The sequence below is a fragment of the Oryx dammah genome, unplaced genomic scaffold (assembly GCF_014754425.2).
Source record: "Oryx dammah isolate SB20612 unplaced genomic scaffold, SCBI_Odam_1.1 HiC_scaffold_13, whole genome shotgun sequence".
NCBI classification, from domain to species: domain Eukaryota; kingdom Metazoa; phylum Chordata; class Mammalia; order Artiodactyla; family Bovidae; genus Oryx; species Oryx dammah.
The window spans coordinates 21,623,925-21,642,697 of NW_024070197.1; the positions used below are offsets into that span (position 1 = coordinate 21,623,925).

Consider the following 18,773-nt stretch of genomic DNA (forward strand, 5'->3'; position numbering starts at 1 on the left):
CGCCTTCAATCTTTCCCAGCATCGGGGTCTTTTCCAATGAGTCAGTTCTTCGCATCAGGTGGCCAAAGTATTGGAGTTTCAGCTTCAGCATCAGTCCTTCCAGTGAATATTCAGGACTGATTTCCTTTAGTATGGACTAGTTGGATCTCCTTGGGAAGCCCCTAATTGGCTATACTTCAATACAAAATTAAAAATTAAAAAAAAAAAAGTGGCTAGATGCATTATGTATAACTGACTCACTTTGCTGTAAACACTGTAAATCACTACATTGTAAATCAACTATACTTTGATTTAAAAAATTAATTTTAAAAAAGTCCTATGAGCATGGGCCTGGGCCACTTGAGCAGCAGCAGTAACAAATCACAGAGGCGTGTGGCCAGGGCTGCAGGTGTGGACAGAGCAGAGGCCTCACTGTGTCCCCATTGGACAAACTCTCTTGTGGATCCAGAGGGCGCCGAGATCCAGCCACTGGCCAAGGTAAATGGGAAGGACTCGTCCACCACCCCGCTACCTTGGTCAGAACCAGAGGGATGGCGGACCAAGGACGCTGGAGGAAATTCCTCAGTGGGGAGGGAAATTTCTTCCCGTCCTCCCCGAGCCCCCACCTTGAAAGAGGTCCACATGCAGCTTTGCTGTTTGTCTGTGCTGCCTGCCTGGAGTTGTAAACACAGCCTATTAAGATAACAGAAGAGTGGGTTCCGAAATTTACCTCCTCTGGTTCATCTTTCCGAAAGAGATTTCTCTTTACAAGATGCGGCTGATTTGGAGCAATCTGGTTAATTTTAAAACAAACCGGCCTGGACACAAGTGAACAAAACAAAAGCATTTTGGAGAGAAACTGGCTTGCCCAACCCTCCCCTTTTTTGCATGGTCTACCCAAGTTTCACAGATTTTTTTTAAAAAAAGGTGTTTAATAATTACCTTTGTTGACCTCTGTACCTTCTGGCTTACTCCTCTCCTGGGCATGAGACATGGCCATTCCTAGGACACAGCTGTGTGGAGGAAGGTGGTCAGACACCCAGGGGAGATCCCTGGGCTCCTCGAGGTCAAGGTGAAGGTAAGGCCATTGGTGATGGGAAGGTTGGCAGAGCCCCTGGCCTGGTGACACGAGAGGGCATTTATCTGGAGAAAGGGAACAGGAAATGACCACCAACTAGTTCAGCCTTGTACTGTTTTATTTTCTCATCAATGCTCTTTGCATCACTCAATGAACAAATATCTGTACTGTGGATCTATTATGCACGAGGGGCCTTAACCTTGGAAACTAATTGTGAAAAAAGCTTTCTTTCCTCAGACTTGACTCCATTAAGTAGATTCTAGAATGGTTTAAAATATTTCTTCTTAAAAGCTTTTGAAAAAGTGAGCTTGGGCTGCAGAATGACTTTCAGGCATGTCACTGCTGAGATATAGGACTCAGAGGATGGGAGAGGGAGCACGGGGCACTGGAGGAGTTTGGAAAAGAGCCTGGAACCCCAGTTGCCCCAGGGTCTGAAGGGCAGTCAGGATGTTGTTGGACCCGAGCAAATTATACCTACGGAGTCGACAGCTGCACTTTTCCAGCTGTAAAACTGTAGATAATTATCTGCTCGTGAATCAGTGCTCACAACCCACAGCTGACTCTATTTGCACCTTGTCTGCTAGAGTATTTGCTGAGCGAACACCTGTGGCCTCCTTGCAGCCTCCTAGAACTGGCGGGAGGGGAAAATGGAAGAGACGAGCCTGAGAAAAAGGAGGGGGGATGAGAAGTCCATCCAGAGCAGCGAACCCAAGACCACGAGTCTCCAAAAGGAGGTAAGGCCATCCTTGGGGGCAGGCCCTTCCCAGGTCCAATCGAGGAGGGGTGGGTGTGCACAACCAAATCATCCTCCCCCTCCACCACACACACACACAGCACTTCTGATTAAACAGTTTCTCACACTCACACCCCTTTCCTTCTTGCCAGTGAACTCAGCATATTCTCGTGAGGCTAATACGTGTGTGCTTGTATGTGCTGGGTAAGCACCCAGAGGGCTGGTGTTTGCTCAGGCCAACAGTCTTTTCCCGGATAGTCAGAGACAACTTTGGATGTCAGATCCCTGCTACAGTACCTTCACCACATGTATCCTCTTAAGTTTGAATTCCTCCAGCAATAGGGAAATCCCATTTCTTCTTAGCCAGTAGCTGGGGTGGCGAGTCCGGCATGGGAGTGACACAGATGATCCCTCTAAGTTGGAATGTAGTAAGGGCTGGACCAGGGCTTCCCGAGTGGCGCTAGTGGTAAAGAACTCACCTGCTAACGCAGGAGACGTTAAGAGTCGTGGGTTCACTCCCTGGGTTGGGAAGATCCTCTGGAGGAGGGCATGGCAACCCACTCCAGTATTCTTGCCTGGAGAATCCCCATGGACAGAAGAGCCTGGAGGGCTGCAGTCCGTGGGGCCACAAAGAGTTGGATAGAACTGAAGTGCTTAGCACACACAAGGGCTGAACTTGGAGTTGCCTGCAGCTTAGAGAGGGGTCAGATGGGGTTGTCACTGGACCTGTGAGGAGGGAGAGGTTTAGGGGTGTGGGGGAGTGAATGGATAAGCTTCGGGCTCAGAGGATGAGGAGCAAGGGTGCCCAGAGTGAGATCAGGATGGTGTCAAGGGCAGGACGAGTGGGCTAGGCTCTGGGCAGAGCCTCCGGAGCTCCCATGTCTGGCTGCAGAAGAGATGAAGGGGAGGGACCAGGGGCTTGACAGGGGGAATGATGTGGCTTGACTGTGTGTCACCTTGGGATCCAAGGGTCCCGGGAATTGGCTGATGAGCAGCAACACCCTCCTTTTGGCTGTGAGAGAAGCACAGCCAAGCAAACCCTCAGCATGTCCTAAACTTGGGTAGGCAGCTTCAGGGTGAATGCAGAGCTCAGTAGAAGGTCCAAGCCATCGGTGAGTCAACCTGGGCCATCAGAGGAGGAAATCTGAGATGGTCATGGGAAACAGAAGCTGATACTTCTCTGGACCTCCACTCCTCCAATAGTGTGTCCCTTGGGGGCTGGTCACAGCTGGGCTCTTCCATGTTCTCTGAGTTGGAACTCTGAGTGCAGCCTGTGCCCAGAGAGACAGGCACACGTACATTCAACTCAAGCTCCAGAAATCAGGCTGGTGGCTTCAGGGGGCTGATGTTATAAGTAGGAACATGAAACAGACCGTTTTCTTCCTTAGAATTTTTTTCTTGATTCATGTAGGATTTACACAGAGTGAAACACACAGATCTTCAGTATTTGATGAGTTTGACAAAGTGGTCACCCCAGAAACTTCCCTCTTGCCCCTTTCCAGGTGGCAACCCCCCCACCCCTCCATGTTCTATCCCTGCAGATTAGTTCTGCCTGTTGTGGAATTTCATGGGAATGGAATCATATGGGGTGTATCTGAGGCTGGTCTCATTGGTAGGAAGGTCATATTCTAAAAGAGGGCATCAGAGAAAGTTCACAGACCCTGAGTGTTTCTGTCCCTGGAGGCTTCGTCACTCACCCCTCACCCCCATGCCCCTAGCCAGGAGCCCCAAACCCTGACTTCACTCATAGTCTGGGGGAGGAACTCCGTGCCACTCAGCCCAGCTCAGAGGTAGGTCCTAAGGGCCTCTGTTGGTGAGTGACTGTCAAGTCAGGCTTTACCACCTGGGCCTCTTTGTCAAGAGCAGTAAGGGCTGGCACTTGGAACCTCAGCCAGGCCTGTGAACTGCACGGGCTGTGAACCCTGGGCGGTATCTGGATCTTTCTGTTCCTCGGTTTTCTCCTCTGTAAATGGATATGATAATGGCATAACTGACTTGTTGTTGTGAGGATTAACAGACTTAATCCACACAAGCAAGGGGCTTTGGTGGCAGAGTGATAAGCAATCTGCCTGCCAATGCAGGAGATGCCAGAGACTTAGGTTGGATCCTTGGGTAAGGAAGTACCCCTAGAGGGGGGAAATGACTCCACTCCAGTATTCTTGCCTAGAGAATTCCATGGAAAGAGGAGCCTGGTGGGGTTGTAAGGTTTGGACATGACTGAGCATGTGTGCACACACACACATGCACACACGTGCACGCACGCACACACACACACAAATGCCCAGGAGCAGCACCCCGGTGCTCTCCCTGTAACAGCACAGGGTGGAGGTGCCTGGGACTCTGGGCTGCCTGGCTGTAGCCAGCGTGGGAGGGGAGGAGGATGGAAGGAAGAGGGCTGCATTTGGCCTTCTGGGCTGCACCCTGCAGAAGCACTAACTCTTCTCTCCCCTGCTCTACAACCCAGCTGGGCCTGTTCAGTGGCACCTGCATCATCGTGGGTACCATCATCGGCTCTGGGATCTTCATCTCCCCCAAGTCTGTGCTCAGCAACATGGAAGCCGTGGGACCCTGTCTCATCATATGGGCCATGTGTGGGGTTCTTGCGACACTGGGTAACAAAGATGCCCACCCTGGCAATGACCCCCTGTTGCATGTGGGGCAGGATGTCAGAGCTCTGTGCGGGGTCGTGTCGCTGCCTGGATCCCCCTCAATGCTTGTGTGCAGATGTGTGTAAACTGGGGTTTACGGAATGTCCAAAGGCCAGAGCTCAGGATGAGGGGCACTGTGGTCGGCCCTGGGAGCACAACCCCCAGTGGGGAGAGGGGCTCCCTTGACCAGGGCGAGACCTCACGAGGGGCCCGGGGCCCCCTTTCTCTCTGTATTCCAGGCGCCCTGTGCTTCGCGGAGCTTGGCACAATGATCACCAAGTCGGGGGGCGAGTACCCCTACCTGATGGAGGCATTTGGCCCCATTCCAGCCTACCTCTTTTCCTGGAGCAGCCTGTTCGTCATAAAGCCCTCATCCTTTGCCATCATCTGCCTCAGCTTCTCCGAGTACGTTTGTGCGCCCTTCTACTCTGGCTGCAGCCCTCCCCAAGTTGTCATTAAATCCCTGGCTGCCGCTGCCATCTGTGAGTACCTGTGAGGAACACCAGACAGGGGGCAGAAAAGACCTGGCACAGCTCGGGGTGGAGAAACTGGACTCCTGCACACCCAGAAAGAGGCCGGGTGGACCTGGAGGCGCTGGCAGGGAGCAGGGCCAGGGCTGGCCTTGGTCCCAAGCCTGATGGCCTTTGCTGTCTGGTCTCTGCTCTGCGGGGCCATCAGAGCTGTTGGGGAGGGCTGGCTGCAGGCTGCCCCACAGGACAGCGCTTGGCTGGAGTCTGGCTACGTCTCCATTGCTCTTGGAGGTGGGGGGTGGACAGCCCTGGCTGGATTTCAAAGGTGCATGGATATGGCAGTGGAGAGGGGAGGCTGGGAGGGAACGGGGCCTGGGAATGGAAAGGAGACTGTTTCCAGGGCCTTAAGAAAGGAGGGAGGTGTTGAGCCCATAGACACAGAACAGTGCCCACCTCTGACTTCCCAGTGCTCATCTCCACGGTGAATGCGCTGAGTGTGCGGCTGGGGAGCTATGTCCAGAACGTGTTCACGGCAGCCAAGATGGTGATCGTGGTCATTATCATCATCAGCGGACTTGTCCTCCTGGCCCAAGGTGACCTTTGGCTGGAGGGGGGGGGGCCACATGCCACAGACCACCTGGAGGTCTTGCTGCTAAGCACACATTTCATGCAGCAATTCAACGGAAATAGTGAAATAGTTTCACAGTTGTTCAGAGTTTGTTTAATAACCTGAGGTCATTAGCCATCCCCTTCCTTCACACAGTTCCAGTCTGGTCAGCTGATAACTATCTGGCTTGATTACAGGAAATACGAGGAATTTTGAAAACTCTTTTGAAGGCACATCATTGTCTGTGGGCTCCATCAGTCTGGCATTATATAATGGACTCTGGGCTTATGATGGATGGTAAGGCACTCGGTCTAAGACAGCACACATCTGCCTGTGGGTTTCTTTAGGCTATCTTCCTGAAACCACATGGAAAGCAATAACTTCTCCTTTGGGGGGTTTGGTACTCTAACATGTACCTTCACATCTCCCTTTTGTTAAGTACCCTACCCTTCACCCTTCAGTTCTTCTTGAACCCCAGAGGCACCTGCCCCTTCCCCAGCTACTCACCTGGCACCAGACGTGGACACAGTGGCCTGTGAGCCCCCAGTGGTGGGGCCTCCTGCCAGAAACTTCACCAGACAAACACAGGCTCAGCTGGACTGGAAGCAATGAGGGCTGCCAGGCATGGGGCAAGGCAAGACTATTCTGTAGCACTTTTCTTTTCACTTCGCAAATACATGTGGCCATCCAGAACACTGGCTTTTCCCTTGTGCAGAGAATCTGCAGGCTTCATTCTCTTTTCAGACAACGAATCTTGCATTTTTTTTTCAAAGCACGCTGGGGACTCATTACTCCCAATAATTGTTGAAAAGTTACAGAATTCCTGCGGAGTACAAAGACTTAGCAACTGAATGTGCAGATCTTAGTAGCCCCACCACCACCAGGGCTTTCTTTAAAAGAGAAAGCCCTACAGGGGAAAAACAATTCCTACAGGGGAATTTTCTCTATGATGTTGTTGTACAATTGCTATGTCTTGTCTGACTCTTCGTGACCTCATGGACTGCAGCACCCCGGGCTCCTCTGTCCTTCACTATCTCCCAGAGTTTGCTTAAATTCATGTTCATTGAGTTAGTGATGCTACCTAATCTATCCTCTGCCACCCTCTTCTCCTTTTGCCTTCAATCTTTCCCAGCATCAGGGTCTTTTCCAATGAGTCAGCTCTTCCCATCAGGTGGCCAAAGTATTAGAGCTTCAGCTTCTGCATCAGTACTTCCAATGAATATTCAGGGTTGATTTTCTTGCTGTCCAAGGGACACTCAAAAGTTTTCTCCAGCACCATAGTTTGAAAGTATCAGTTCTTCAGCACTCAGTCTTCTTTATGGTCCAACTCTCCTATCCATACATGGCTACTGGAAAAACCAATAGTCTGCTTTGACTATATGGACCTTTGTTGGTAAAGCGATATCTCTGCTTTTTAATATGCTGTCTAGGTTTGTCATAGTGTTCCTTCCAAGGAGCAAGCATCTTTGAATTTCATGGCTGCAGTCACACCATTCGCAGTGATTTTGGAGCCCAAGAAAATGAAATCTATCACTGCTTCCACTTTTTCCCCTTCTATTTGCCATGAAGTGATGGACTGGATACCAAGATCTTAGTTTTTTGAATGTTGAGTTTCAAGTCAGTTTTTTCACTTTCCTCTTTCACCCTTATCAAGAGGCTCTTTAGTTCCTCTTTACTTTCTGCCATTAGAGTGGTATCATTTGCATATCTGAGGTTATTGATAGTTCTCCTGGCAATCTTGATTCCAGTTTATGATTCACCCAGCCTGGCATTTTGCATGATGTACTCTGCATATAAGTTAAATAAGCAGGGTAACAATATACCAAAGGAGATTAAACCAGTCAAGCCTAAAGGAAATCAACCATGGGGTTGCAAAGAATCAGACATAACTTAGTGACTGAACAACAACTATACAGTCTTGATGTACTCCCTTCCCGATTTTGAACCATTGTTCCATGTCTGGTTCTAATTGTTGCTTCTTGACCTACATATAGGTTTCTCAGGAGACAGGTAAGGTGGTCTGGTATTCCCATTTCTTTAAGAATTTTCCAGAGGTTTTTTTGTGATCCACACAGTCAAAAGCTTTAGCATAGTCAATGAAGCAGATGTTTTTCTGGAATTCCCTTGCTTTTTCTATGTTCCAGCAAATGTTGGCAATTTGATCCCTGGTTTCTCTGCTTTTTCTAAACCCAGCTTGTTGGTCTGGAAGTTCTCGGTTCACTGCTGAAGCCTAGCTTGAATGATTTTAAGCACAACCTTACTAGCTCAAACTAATACAGTTGCTAGTATCGTAGTTTGAACCTTCTTTGACATTGCCCTTCTTTGGGATTGGAATGAAAACTGACCTTTTCCATTCCGGTGGCCACTGCTGAGTTTTCCCAATTTGCTGACATATTGAGTGCAGCATTTCAACAGTTTAAATGAGGCATACACTTATTATTTTGTGTTTCATAATCTTAGCAAAGAAAGTCAAAGTTATGTTACTCATGTTACTTTTTTTCCCCGGTAGGAATCAACTCAACTACATCACAGAAGAACTTAGAAACCCTTTCAGGTAAGAAAGCTGAGTCAGAGCAGGAGACAGTGGACAGGTTAGCATACTTCTCTCCCCCAAACATAAGGTAGAACTGCTTCCCCCAATCACCCACCACCCACCTCCAGACAGTGGACGGTTTCCTATCAGCTCATTGACATTTGTTAGAGCTTGGTTTTGTTTGAGGTAGTAGAATGGTTGCTAAGAGGAAGGAAGAACTCTAGCTTATTTTGCATTATAACCAAATTCAGTTTTACTGCCCTGAAGTCTAAGGAAAGGGAGAGTTCTTTCTCATTAGAAAATGTCAATGTCCCCACTGGGGCTCTGCTGTCCCTCTAGCCCCCTGCTTCTTGATGAGCATCAGGAAGCTTCAGGAGGGGCAGTTCCCCAGGGAGCAGGTAGAGGGCCAGCTGGGCAGGTGGAAGAAAGGACTAGACTAAGACAACAATCCTGTGAGTCTGTCATGAATGCGCTGGTCTGAGTCTCTGGGTCCCCACCCCTCCCAGAAACCTGCCCCTGGCCATCATCATTGGGATCCCACTGGTAACAGGCTGCTACATCCTCATGAACGTGTCCTACTTCACTGTGATGACGGCCACCGAGCTCCTGCAGTCCCAGGCTGTGGCCGTGGTGAGTGCCCAGGGTCTCTGTGGGAGGGGACAGGCAAGGGATAAATGCTCAAGTTGAAGGACCCTGTGTGTGTAGGGGGGCGGAATACTCGTCTAGGAGACCAGACACGGGCAGGTGAGCAGGATAGGGCAACGCCAAAGACCTGGCCTACCTTCCAGGTGGCCAGCAGCTGGGAGGTCCTGCCTTCCCGGCACACCCTACCTGCCTCCCCGGCACACCCTACCTGCCTCCTCTACACAGAGTGCAGGGCTCCACTTCACCAGGGTTGAGACTTTGACAGGCAAGTGTAGCGGAGAGCAAGATCAGGGGAGTCATTGTAGGAGGGAGTGATGATAATGGATTGTGGAATTCATCTGGGTGAGAAGGGAAGCAAGGACAAGGCGACGGGGATGAGGGACAGGGGAGAGGTAGGCGGGGTCCACGTGCTGGAGAAGACCTGCGGAGGCGGGGCAGGACAAGAAATGAAGCTGAAAACAGGCAATGGGATGACATGGACAGGGAGCAGAGAAAGGCAGGCTTGGTGACCGGCCCGCTGACCCTGAGACCAGGCGGCTCCGGTGGGAGGGAGACCTGGTCATACCGAGGAAGGGAGAGCGCGGGCGTCAGAGGATGTGGAAATACTGAGAATTACACCAGGCAGCAGGACCCAAGAGCTGTCTATCACCAGCTGCAGAGCTGGCGGAACGGTGGGGGACTTTTTCTCCAGACTGCTGCCCCGCCGTTCCTCAGGGAGGCGTCCTGGAGCTCAGTGGGGCCGCCGGGAGGGCTCAGCAGCCTGTGGGGCCGGTGGCTCTTGGGGGCGCACGGTCTCAAGACGCACCCACTTCTCTCCCAGACGTTTGGTGACCGTGTCCTCTACCCCGCCTCGTGGATCGTTCCGCTCTTCGTGGCGTTTTCAACCATTGGCGCCGCTAACGGGTCGTGCTTTACTGCAGGCAGGTAGGGCCCAGCACCTCCCCTGGGGCGGAGCGCGCACACGCACGCGGGGCGGCACCAGGCCAGGCCTGAGTCCTCAGTGACGGAGCAGAAAGAACACACGGGGTGGGAGGGAGCACGTGGAGCGGGCAGGCACGTGGCGCTGGTCCCAGTGGTCCAGAGCGAGTGGGGATAGTGCCACCAGCCCCAGCGCAAGGCAGGGCTTGGCAACCGGGGTGAGCGAGGTTTACTCGTGGGACTCTTCACGGAATGAGCTTTCTGGAACATCTTTTCATGTTAATAGATACACAGTCTAGATCAGGAACCTGGTAGGCTGCAACCCACTCCAGTGTTCTTGCCTTGAGAATCCCAGGGACGGGGGAGCCTGGTGGGCTACCGTCTATGGGGTCGCACAGAGTCCGACACAACTAAAGCGACGCAGCAGCAGCAGCAGCAGCTAGATCAGGAATTGGTAAACTAAAGGGTAGATAGTGAAGATTTTAGGTTTGCAGGCCATGTAAACCCATCCTGCTCTGTCTTTGTAGTAGGAAAGCCAACAGCTGTGGCTATGGTCCAGGAAAACTTTATTTACATACGAGGCACTTTGCCAGTTCTTGCCTGGAGAATCCCAGGGACGGGGGATACTGGTGGGCTGCCATCTATGGGGTCGCACAGAGTCGGATACAACTGAAGCGACTTAGCAGCAGCAGCAGCAGTAGCCGGGCCTCTGGCCCCTACCTGGTCTAGAGACAGTTAGTTATGTTGGAATCCTCTTGACCAATGTAGCATAATTTCACATCACCTCCACTCATGGGCTGGGTTGGGGAGTTTTTCACAAACATTGGCAGGGAACATTCTGAGCATGTCTTTGTTCATTTCTCCAGCATTCTTGGCGGTATAGTCCTGAGAGTGAAATTGCCAAAGGTTATATGGATATACACTTTAAAAAATGAAATATATACCACAAAATCATGCCTTAATGCTACTCATTTAAGACTTCTTCAAAAGTATCTTGGTTGTTCTATCCGAATTTTAGAATTACCCTATCAATTTCTACAAAAACGCCTTAGGGACTTTGATTAGAACTTCACTGAATCTATAGTTCAATTTGGAGAGGACTGCCAGCTTCAAAGTACTGATTTTTCTAATTTATGGGCATGGATTTATCTCCCCATTTATTTAGGTCTTCTTTAGTTATTTTTTGGAGTGGCAGTTTTCAGTATATAATTCTTACAACATATTTTGTCAGGTTTACCCTGAAATAGTTCATATTTCTTCATGCTATTATAAATGGTATTTTCAAAAATGCAAAAAATTTCAGTTTCTGATTAGTCTGTTGCAGGTACAACTGTTTTGTTTGTTGTTCAGTCCCTAAGTTGTGTCTGACTCTTTGCAATCCCATGGACCGCAGCACATCAGACTCCCCTGTCCTTCACTATCTCCTGGAATTTACTCAAATTCATGCATACTGAGTCGATGATGCCATCCAACCATCTCATCCTCTGCCACCCCCTTCTCCTTTGCCTTCAATCTTTCCAGGCATCAGGGTCCTTTTGAATGAGTCGTCTCTTCACATCAGGTGGCCAAAGTATTGGAGCTTCAGCTTCAGTTCTTCCAATGGATATTCAGGGTTGATTTCCTTTAGGATTGACTGGTTTTATCTCTTTGCAGTCCAATGAACTCTCAAGAGTCTTCTTCAACACAGTTCAAAAACATCAGTTCTTCAGTGCTCAGCCTTCTTTATGGACCAACATCTGTACATGACTACTGGAAAGACTGTAGCTCTGACTATATGGACCTTTGTCAGCAAAGTGATGTCTGCTTTTTAATATGCTGTCTAGGTTTGTCATAGCTTTCCTTCCAAGGAGCAAGCATCTTTTAATTTCATGGCTTCCCTAGGGGCTCAGTGGTAAAGAATCTGCCTGCAGTGCAGGAGACCTGAGTTCAATCCCTGGGTCAGAAAGATCCCTTGGAGAAAGGAATGGCTACCCACTCTAGTATTCTTGCCTGGAGAATTCCACAGACAGAGGAGCCTAGTGGGCTATAGTCTATGGGGTCACAAGGAATTGGACACGATTGAGCGACTAACACATGCAAATATGGTATTTCTATTTTTAGTTTTTTGAGGAAACTTCATACTGTTTTCCACAGTGGTTACACCAATTTGCATTCCCACCAACAGTTTACAAGGGTTCCCTTTTCTCTACATCCTTGCCAACATTTGTTATTTTTGGTCATTTTGATGATAGCCATTCTGACAGATATGAGGTGATATCTCATGGTGGTTTTGATTCAATTTGCAATTCCCTGATGACTAGTGATGTTGAACATTGTTTTATGTGTCTGCTGGCCATCTTTGTGTCTTTTTCATAAAAAAATATTTTCTTCTGCGCATTTTTAATTGGATTGTTTGTTTTTATGATATTGAGTTGTATAAGTTATATATATTTGGGATATTAACCCCTTTTGGCCATATCATTTGCAAATATTTTCTCCTGTTCAGTGGCTTTTTTTGTTTTGTCAGTGGTTTCCGTTGCTGTGCAAAAGCTTTTTAAAGTTAGTCAGTTCCCATTCATTTACTTTTGCTTATATTTCCTTTTCTTTAGGGGACAGATCCAAAAAGACATTGCTACAATTCATGTCAAAGGGTATCCTGCCTATGTTTTCTTCTGGTTTTGTGGTTTTGGGTCTTATATTTAGGTCTTTAATCCAATTTGAGTCTATTTTTGAATATGGTATGACAGAATGTTCTAATTTCATTCTTTTGCATGTAGCTGTCCAGTTTTCCCAGCACCACTAGTTGAAGAGACGACCTTTTCACCATTGTATTATTTCTGCCTCCTTTGTTGTAGATTAGTTGACCATAGGTATGTGGATTTGTTTCTGGGCTCTCTGTTCTGTTCCATTGATCTGTGTGTTTGTGTCTGTTTTTGTGCCAGTACCTTATGGTTTTGATAACTGTAGCTTTGTAGTCTAAAGTCAGGGAGTGTGATATTTTCAGCTCTATTCTTTTTTCTAAAGATTCTTTTGGTTATTTGGTGCCTTTTGTGTTTCCATACAAAATTTAAAATTATTTGTTCTAGTTCTGTGAAAAATGCCTTTGGTATTTTGATAGGGATTACATTGAATCTGTACATTGCCTTGGGTAGTATGGTCATTTTAACAATATTAATTCTTCCAATCCATGAACATGGTATATTTTTCCATCTGTTAATGTTACATTCAGTTTCTTTCATCTATGTGCTATAGTTTTCTGAGTGTAGGTCTTCTATTAATACTTCCTTAGGTAAGTTTATCTGTATGTTTAGGTATGTTATTCTTTATATAATTGTAAATGCTGCTGTTTCCTTAACTTCTCTGACAGTTGTTACTGTACAGAAATGCAACAGATTTCTGTATATTAATTTTGTGCATACATGCTAAATCACTTTAGTCATGTCTGACTCTGTGTGACCCTATGGACTACAGCCCACTAGGCTCCCCTGTCCATGGATTCTCCAAGTAAGAATATTCGAGTGGGTTGACATTTCCTTAAATTCTCTTTCTGGCAGTTGTTAGTGTTTAGAAATGCAACAGATTTCTGTATATTAATTTTGTACCCTGTAACTTTACCAAATTCATTGATGAGCTCTAGGTTTTTTTTTTTTTTTTTTTGTATTTACGATTTTCTCTGTATAGTATTGTGTCATTTGCAAAGACTGACAATTCTACTTCTTCCTTTCCAGTTTGGATTTCTTGTATTTTTTTTTCTTTTTGGTTTCAGTGTGTCTCTCAGACTTTCAGTACTATGTTGAATAAAAGTGGCAAGATTGGGCATCCTTGTCTTGTTCCTGATCTTAGAGGAAGTTTTCAGCTTTTCATTATTGAGTATGATGTTAGCTGGGAGCTTATCATATATGGCCTTTATTATGTTATATTCCCTCTATACCCACTGGAGAGTTTTTGTCATAAGTGGATATTGAATATTGTCAAAAGCTTTTCTGCATCTCTTGGGATAATCATATGGTTTTTATTCTTCAATTTGTTAATGTGATGTATTCCACTGATTGACTTACAGATACTGAACCATCCTCGCATCCCTGGGAAAAATCTCACTTTATCATGGTGTATGATCTTTTCAAACATTTGCTGACTTTAGTTTGCTTATATTTTCAGGATTTTTGCATCTATGTTCAACAGTGATATTGGCCTGTAATTTTCTTTTTTGTGTAGTATCTTTGTCCGGTTTTGGTATAAAGGTAATGTTGGTCTCACAGAATGAATTCAGAAGCATTTCCTCTGCATTTTTTTGGAATTGTTTGAGACCAATAGGTGTTATCTCTTCTCTACATATTTGGTAGAATTCACTTTTTTTTTTAGTACCAAAATTTTAATTTTTTTAACCATTTATCATTTATTATTATTTACTTTATAATATTGTATTGGTTTTGCCATACATCAACATGAACCCACCATGGGTGTACATGTGTTCCCCATCCTGAACCCCCCTCCCACTTCCCTCCCCATACCATCCCTCTGGGTCATCCCAGTGCACCAGCCCCAAGCATCCTATATCCTGCATTGAACCTAGACTGGTGATTCATTTCTTATATGATATTATACATGTTTCAATGCCATAGAATGCACTTTTGAAACCATCTGAACCAAGACTTTTCTTTTTGGGGAGTTTTCAAATTGCTGATTCAATTTCACTACTGGGAATTGGTCTATTCCTATTTTCTGTTTCTTCCTGATTCAGTTTTGAGAAATTGTACATTTCTAGGAATTTGTTGATTTCTACTTGGTTCTTCATTTTATCAGCATATCATTGTTCACAGTAATCTCTTATGATCCTTTGTATATCTATGGTGTTACTTATAATTCTCCCCTTTTCAGTTCTGATGATATTGATTTGGGCCCTCTTCTTTTCTTGACGTTTCTTGATTTTATTTTTCAGAGTCAGCTTTTAGTTTCATTGATCTTTTCTATTTTTTTCTATTTCATTTATTTCTGCCCTTATATTTATGATTTATTTCCTTCTACTAACTTTGGGTTTTGTTTGTCCTTTTTCTTGTCCTTTTAGGTGAAAGATTAAGCCATCTTATTGATGATGAAAGAATCTTATCTCCCGAGGCAGGCTTTTATTGCTGTAAAGTCCCCTCTTAGAACTGCTTTTGCTATGTCCAGTAGATTTTGGATCATTGTGTTTTCGTTTTCATTGGTCTCCAGGTACTTTTTTATTTCCTCTTTGATTTCTTCAGTGATCAATTGGTTATTTAGTAGCATATTGTTTAGCTTCCACGTGTTTGTGCTTTTTGCAGTTTTTCTTTTTGTAGTTGATTCCTCCAGCATTGTGGCCAGAAAAGATACTATGATTTCAGCTTTCTTAAATTTACCAAGGCTTGTTTTGTGGCCTAGCATGTGATCTCTCCTAAAGAGTGTTTTATGTGTACTTGAAAAGAATGTGTATTGTGCTGTTTGGGGATGGAATGTTTTATATATGTTAAGTCCATCTGGTGTAATAGATCATTTAAGACCAGCATTTGCTTATAGATTTTGTCTGATCTGTCCATTTATATAAGTGGGGGTGTTTAAGTCCCTTCCTATCATTGTGTTACTTATATTTTCTCCTTTACATGTTAGTATTTGCTTTATATATTTAGGTGCTCCTATGTTGAGAGTACATATTATATTTACCATTATTATATCTTCTTGGATTGATCCTTGATCGTTATATAATGCCCATCTCTTTTAAGTCTTTAAACTCTATTTTGTCTGATATAAGTATTGCTACACAGGTTTTGATTTCCATTTCCATGGAATAACTTTTTCCATCCACTCACTTTCAATCTATGTGTATCTTTAGATCCGAAGTGAATCTCCTGTAGGCAGCATATATATAGGTCTTATTTTTATATCCACTCATATATCCATCCATTTTATATCCACTCTATGTCTTTTGAGGATTTAGTCCACTTAATTACTTAAATGTAAGTTCTTATCACCATTTTTTAATTTGAGGTTGTTTTAATAGGTCTTTTTTGTTCCTTCTTTTGTTCTCTTGTGATTAGATGGCTATCTTTCATGTTATGTTTGAATTCTTTTTTATTTTTGTAACTATTACAGTTTTGGTTTATGTGAAGTTTATATATAACAAACTATATATACACACACACACACACACACACACACAAAACATTATTGTTTTAAGTTGCTGATCTAATTTCAAATGCACTTAACAACCCTGCATTTGTATTATCCTCCACTTATGAGTACTGTTTTTGACAACGTTTTACTGTATCTAGTTGTTTTGTGTATTCTTTAACTGCTTGTTGTGATATATCATGTCCGACTCTGTGCGACCCCATAGACGGCAGCCCGCCAGGCTCCTGTCCCTGGGATTCTCCAGGCAAGAACGCTGGAGCGGGTTGTCATTTCCTTCTCCAATGCATGAAAGTGAAAGGGAAGTCGCTCAGTCATGTCTGACTCTTCGCGACTCCATGCAGGCTTCTCCTTCCATGGGATTTTCCAGGCAAGAGTACTGGAGTGGGTTGCCATTGCCTTCTCCTATTCTTTAACTGCTTGTTGTGATATGTAGATGATTTTTTACCTTCTTTTAACCTTCTTTCTAGCTTTGTATGTGGTTGACTTTCTACCTTTACTGTTTATTTGCAAGGGCTCCTGTTTTTTTTATATCTTTTTGGTAGATTATTTCCTTTTTCAGTAGGAATGCTCTTTTTGCCTGAAATTCTATTCTGATATTGATATTGCTGAATCAGCTGTCTTTCAGACTTCTACTTTTAGTAACATGTCTCAGTTCAGTTCAGTTGCTCAGTCGTGTCCGACTCTTTGCCCCTTTTAAATGTCTACCTCTCAGTGATATGGGTTCTGGCTTGCATCTCTTTCATCAAACCCAACCTGAGAGTCTCCAGCTAAGCAAGTGGAATTTGATTATATTGGATATGATTACTGCTACAGATAAATTAATTCCTATCATATTCCTTTGTGTTTTCTTGGTTTAAAAAATCTTACCCTGATTTATTAACCATTAAATGTCCTGGGTGTGACACTGTCCAGTGAAACTGGAAGGACTGATGCTGAGGCTGAAGCTCCAGTACCGTGGCCACCTCATGCGAAGAGCTGACTCACTGGAAAAGACCCTGATGCTGGGAGGGACTGGGGCAGGAGAGGAAGGGGACGACCGAGGATGAGATGGCTGGATGGCATCACCGACTCGATGGACATGAGTTTGCGTGAACTCCAGGAGTTGGTGATGGACAGGGAGGCCTGGCATGCTGGGATTCATGGGGTGGCAAAGAGTCGGACACGACTGAGTGACTGAACTGAACTGAAATGTTTTTATTCCTTTTTTTTTTTTTTGTATTGATATAGATGGAAGTTGTATTTCTATTCTTTTAGTAATTACCTTTAAAATTTAACATGAACACCCTACTAGAGTCTATAAGTATCTCAGTTTTCTTTCCTCTCTTGCAAGGGCTTTCCCTTTCATATCATCTAGCATATCAGCTACACTGTGTTTGTAAAGTGAACCAATCCTCAAAAAAAAGTCTATCATGACAGAAATAAAAAATCCAATACTTGCAAACATACAAAATATGTTTTACTACTGTCTCCTTAACATTGCTTCTTAAATAAACTTAGTTCAATGTCCTCTTTTGTTGGAGTAGATTTTTTAATAGTTTCCAACAAGGACTGAAGAAAAGTAAATGTCTCATAGCTATTGTTTATCTAAACATTTATTTTGCCAGTAGTCTTGAATGATGATTTAGCTATGCAGAATTCTAATCTGAAAATCTAATCACTTTCCCTCATCACTTTCAAAGTGTTATTTCTCATGAGATGGCTGTTGTTCTGACTGTCCTAATTTTGTAGTTAATCTTTTAAATTTGGTAGCTTAAATTTTTTTCCCTTCCACTATGTTTATATCTGGGTATGTTTTTTTTTTTTTTCCTGAACTGGGTTAAGTCTGAAGGCTCAGAATGTTTTGATTGTGTAAAGGCTCTCTGCTCTTCTTTGTTGTTTTTTTAAGATTTATTTGGCTGCACTGGGTCTTAGTTGCAGCATGCAGGATCTTTATTTGTAGCATGCAAACTCAGTTGCAGCCAACTTTTTTGTGGGATCTAGTTCCCAGACCAGGAATCAAACCCAGGTCCCCTGCATTGGGAGCACGGAGTCTTAGCCACTGGACCAGACCACAAGGGAAGTCCCTTTCTGCTCTTTGAATTTTCTTATCCTATTCAATATATTCAAGCTTATTCCTGTGTTTCTTAATTTCCTGGCTATATTTTCTGTTTCTCTGTGCTTCATATTCAGTCTCAGTTCAGTTCAGTCACTTAGTCGTGTCTAACTCTTTGCAACCCCATGGAGTGCAGTACTCCAGGCTTCCCTGTCCATCGCCAACTCCTAGAGCTTGCTCAAACTCACGTCCGTTGAGTCAGTGATGTCATCCAACCATCTCATCCTCTGTCGTTCCCTTCTCCTCCTGCCTTCAATCTTTCCCAGCATCAGGGTCTTTTCCAATGAGTCAGTTCTTCACATCAGGTGGCCAAAGTACTTTTTTAACTTGTAGTTTTCTGTTGGTTAAATTCTTAACTACGATAACTTTTTGTTCTGTTAGGAATTCCATTTAGCTCTCCTTCATCTTTAATTTACCATTTTAGACACTGCTTTTCATATTCTTGAATAATCAGGAGTTCTGGGCAGGGGTGGGGGTTATTAAGCCACTTGTTTGCATCAGCTGACTCACCTTTAATTTTCTGATTTTTTGAAAAGTACCAAACTGGATTTAAGAAGTGCAAGGCACATCTGTGTTGGCGTCTGTCAAGTGCACCAAGCACTATGGTTCATAGGCCCGGGACTAGTTTTTACATTTGTTTCTTGCACAAATTTCAGGACTCAGATCAGTTATCTCCTCCTTGAAAGGGCCTCCCCAACTTCCCACTTCACCTACCCCTCCCCCAGATGACCCCTCTGTACCAGCTGCATTCCTCTCAGTTCAGTTCAATCACTCAGTCGTGTCTGACTCTTTGTGACCCCATGTACTGCAGCACGCCAGGCTTCCCTGTCCATCACCAGCTCCTGGAGCTTACTCAAGCTCATGTCCATCGAGTCAGTGATGCCATCCAACCATCTCATCCTCTGTCATCCCCTTTTCCTCTTGCCTTCAACCTCTCCGAGCAT

The 18,773-nt window shown here is 45.0% G+C and overlaps 1 protein-coding gene across 2 annotated transcripts in view; it reads left to right on the plus strand.

The window, feature by feature from the left end:
* Positions 1-800: 800 nt before the first annotated feature.
* The window catches only part of SLC7A9 (solute carrier family 7 member 9), a 30,312-nt gene continuing 12,339 nt past the window's right edge, over positions 801-18,773 (plus strand). The window contains exons 1-9 of one of the 2 annotated variants that reach the window (XM_040253854.1): positions 801-1,057; positions 1,642-1,791; positions 4,255-4,402; positions 4,678-4,920; positions 5,376-5,501; positions 5,713-5,812; positions 8,025-8,069; positions 8,555-8,678; positions 9,514-9,617. In XM_040253854.1, coding sequence (XP_040109788.1) covers positions 1,705-1,791; positions 4,255-4,402; positions 4,678-4,920; positions 5,376-5,501; positions 5,713-5,812; positions 8,025-8,069; positions 8,555-8,678; positions 9,514-9,617 — 977 coding nt within the window. In that variant the 5' untranslated portion in view covers positions 801-1,057; positions 1,642-1,704. The remainder of the gene's footprint in view (positions 1,058-1,641; positions 1,792-4,254; positions 4,403-4,677; positions 4,921-5,375; positions 5,502-5,712; positions 5,813-8,024; positions 8,070-8,554; positions 8,679-9,513; positions 9,618-18,773) is intronic. The other variant, XM_040253853.1, reaches the window with a different exon arrangement.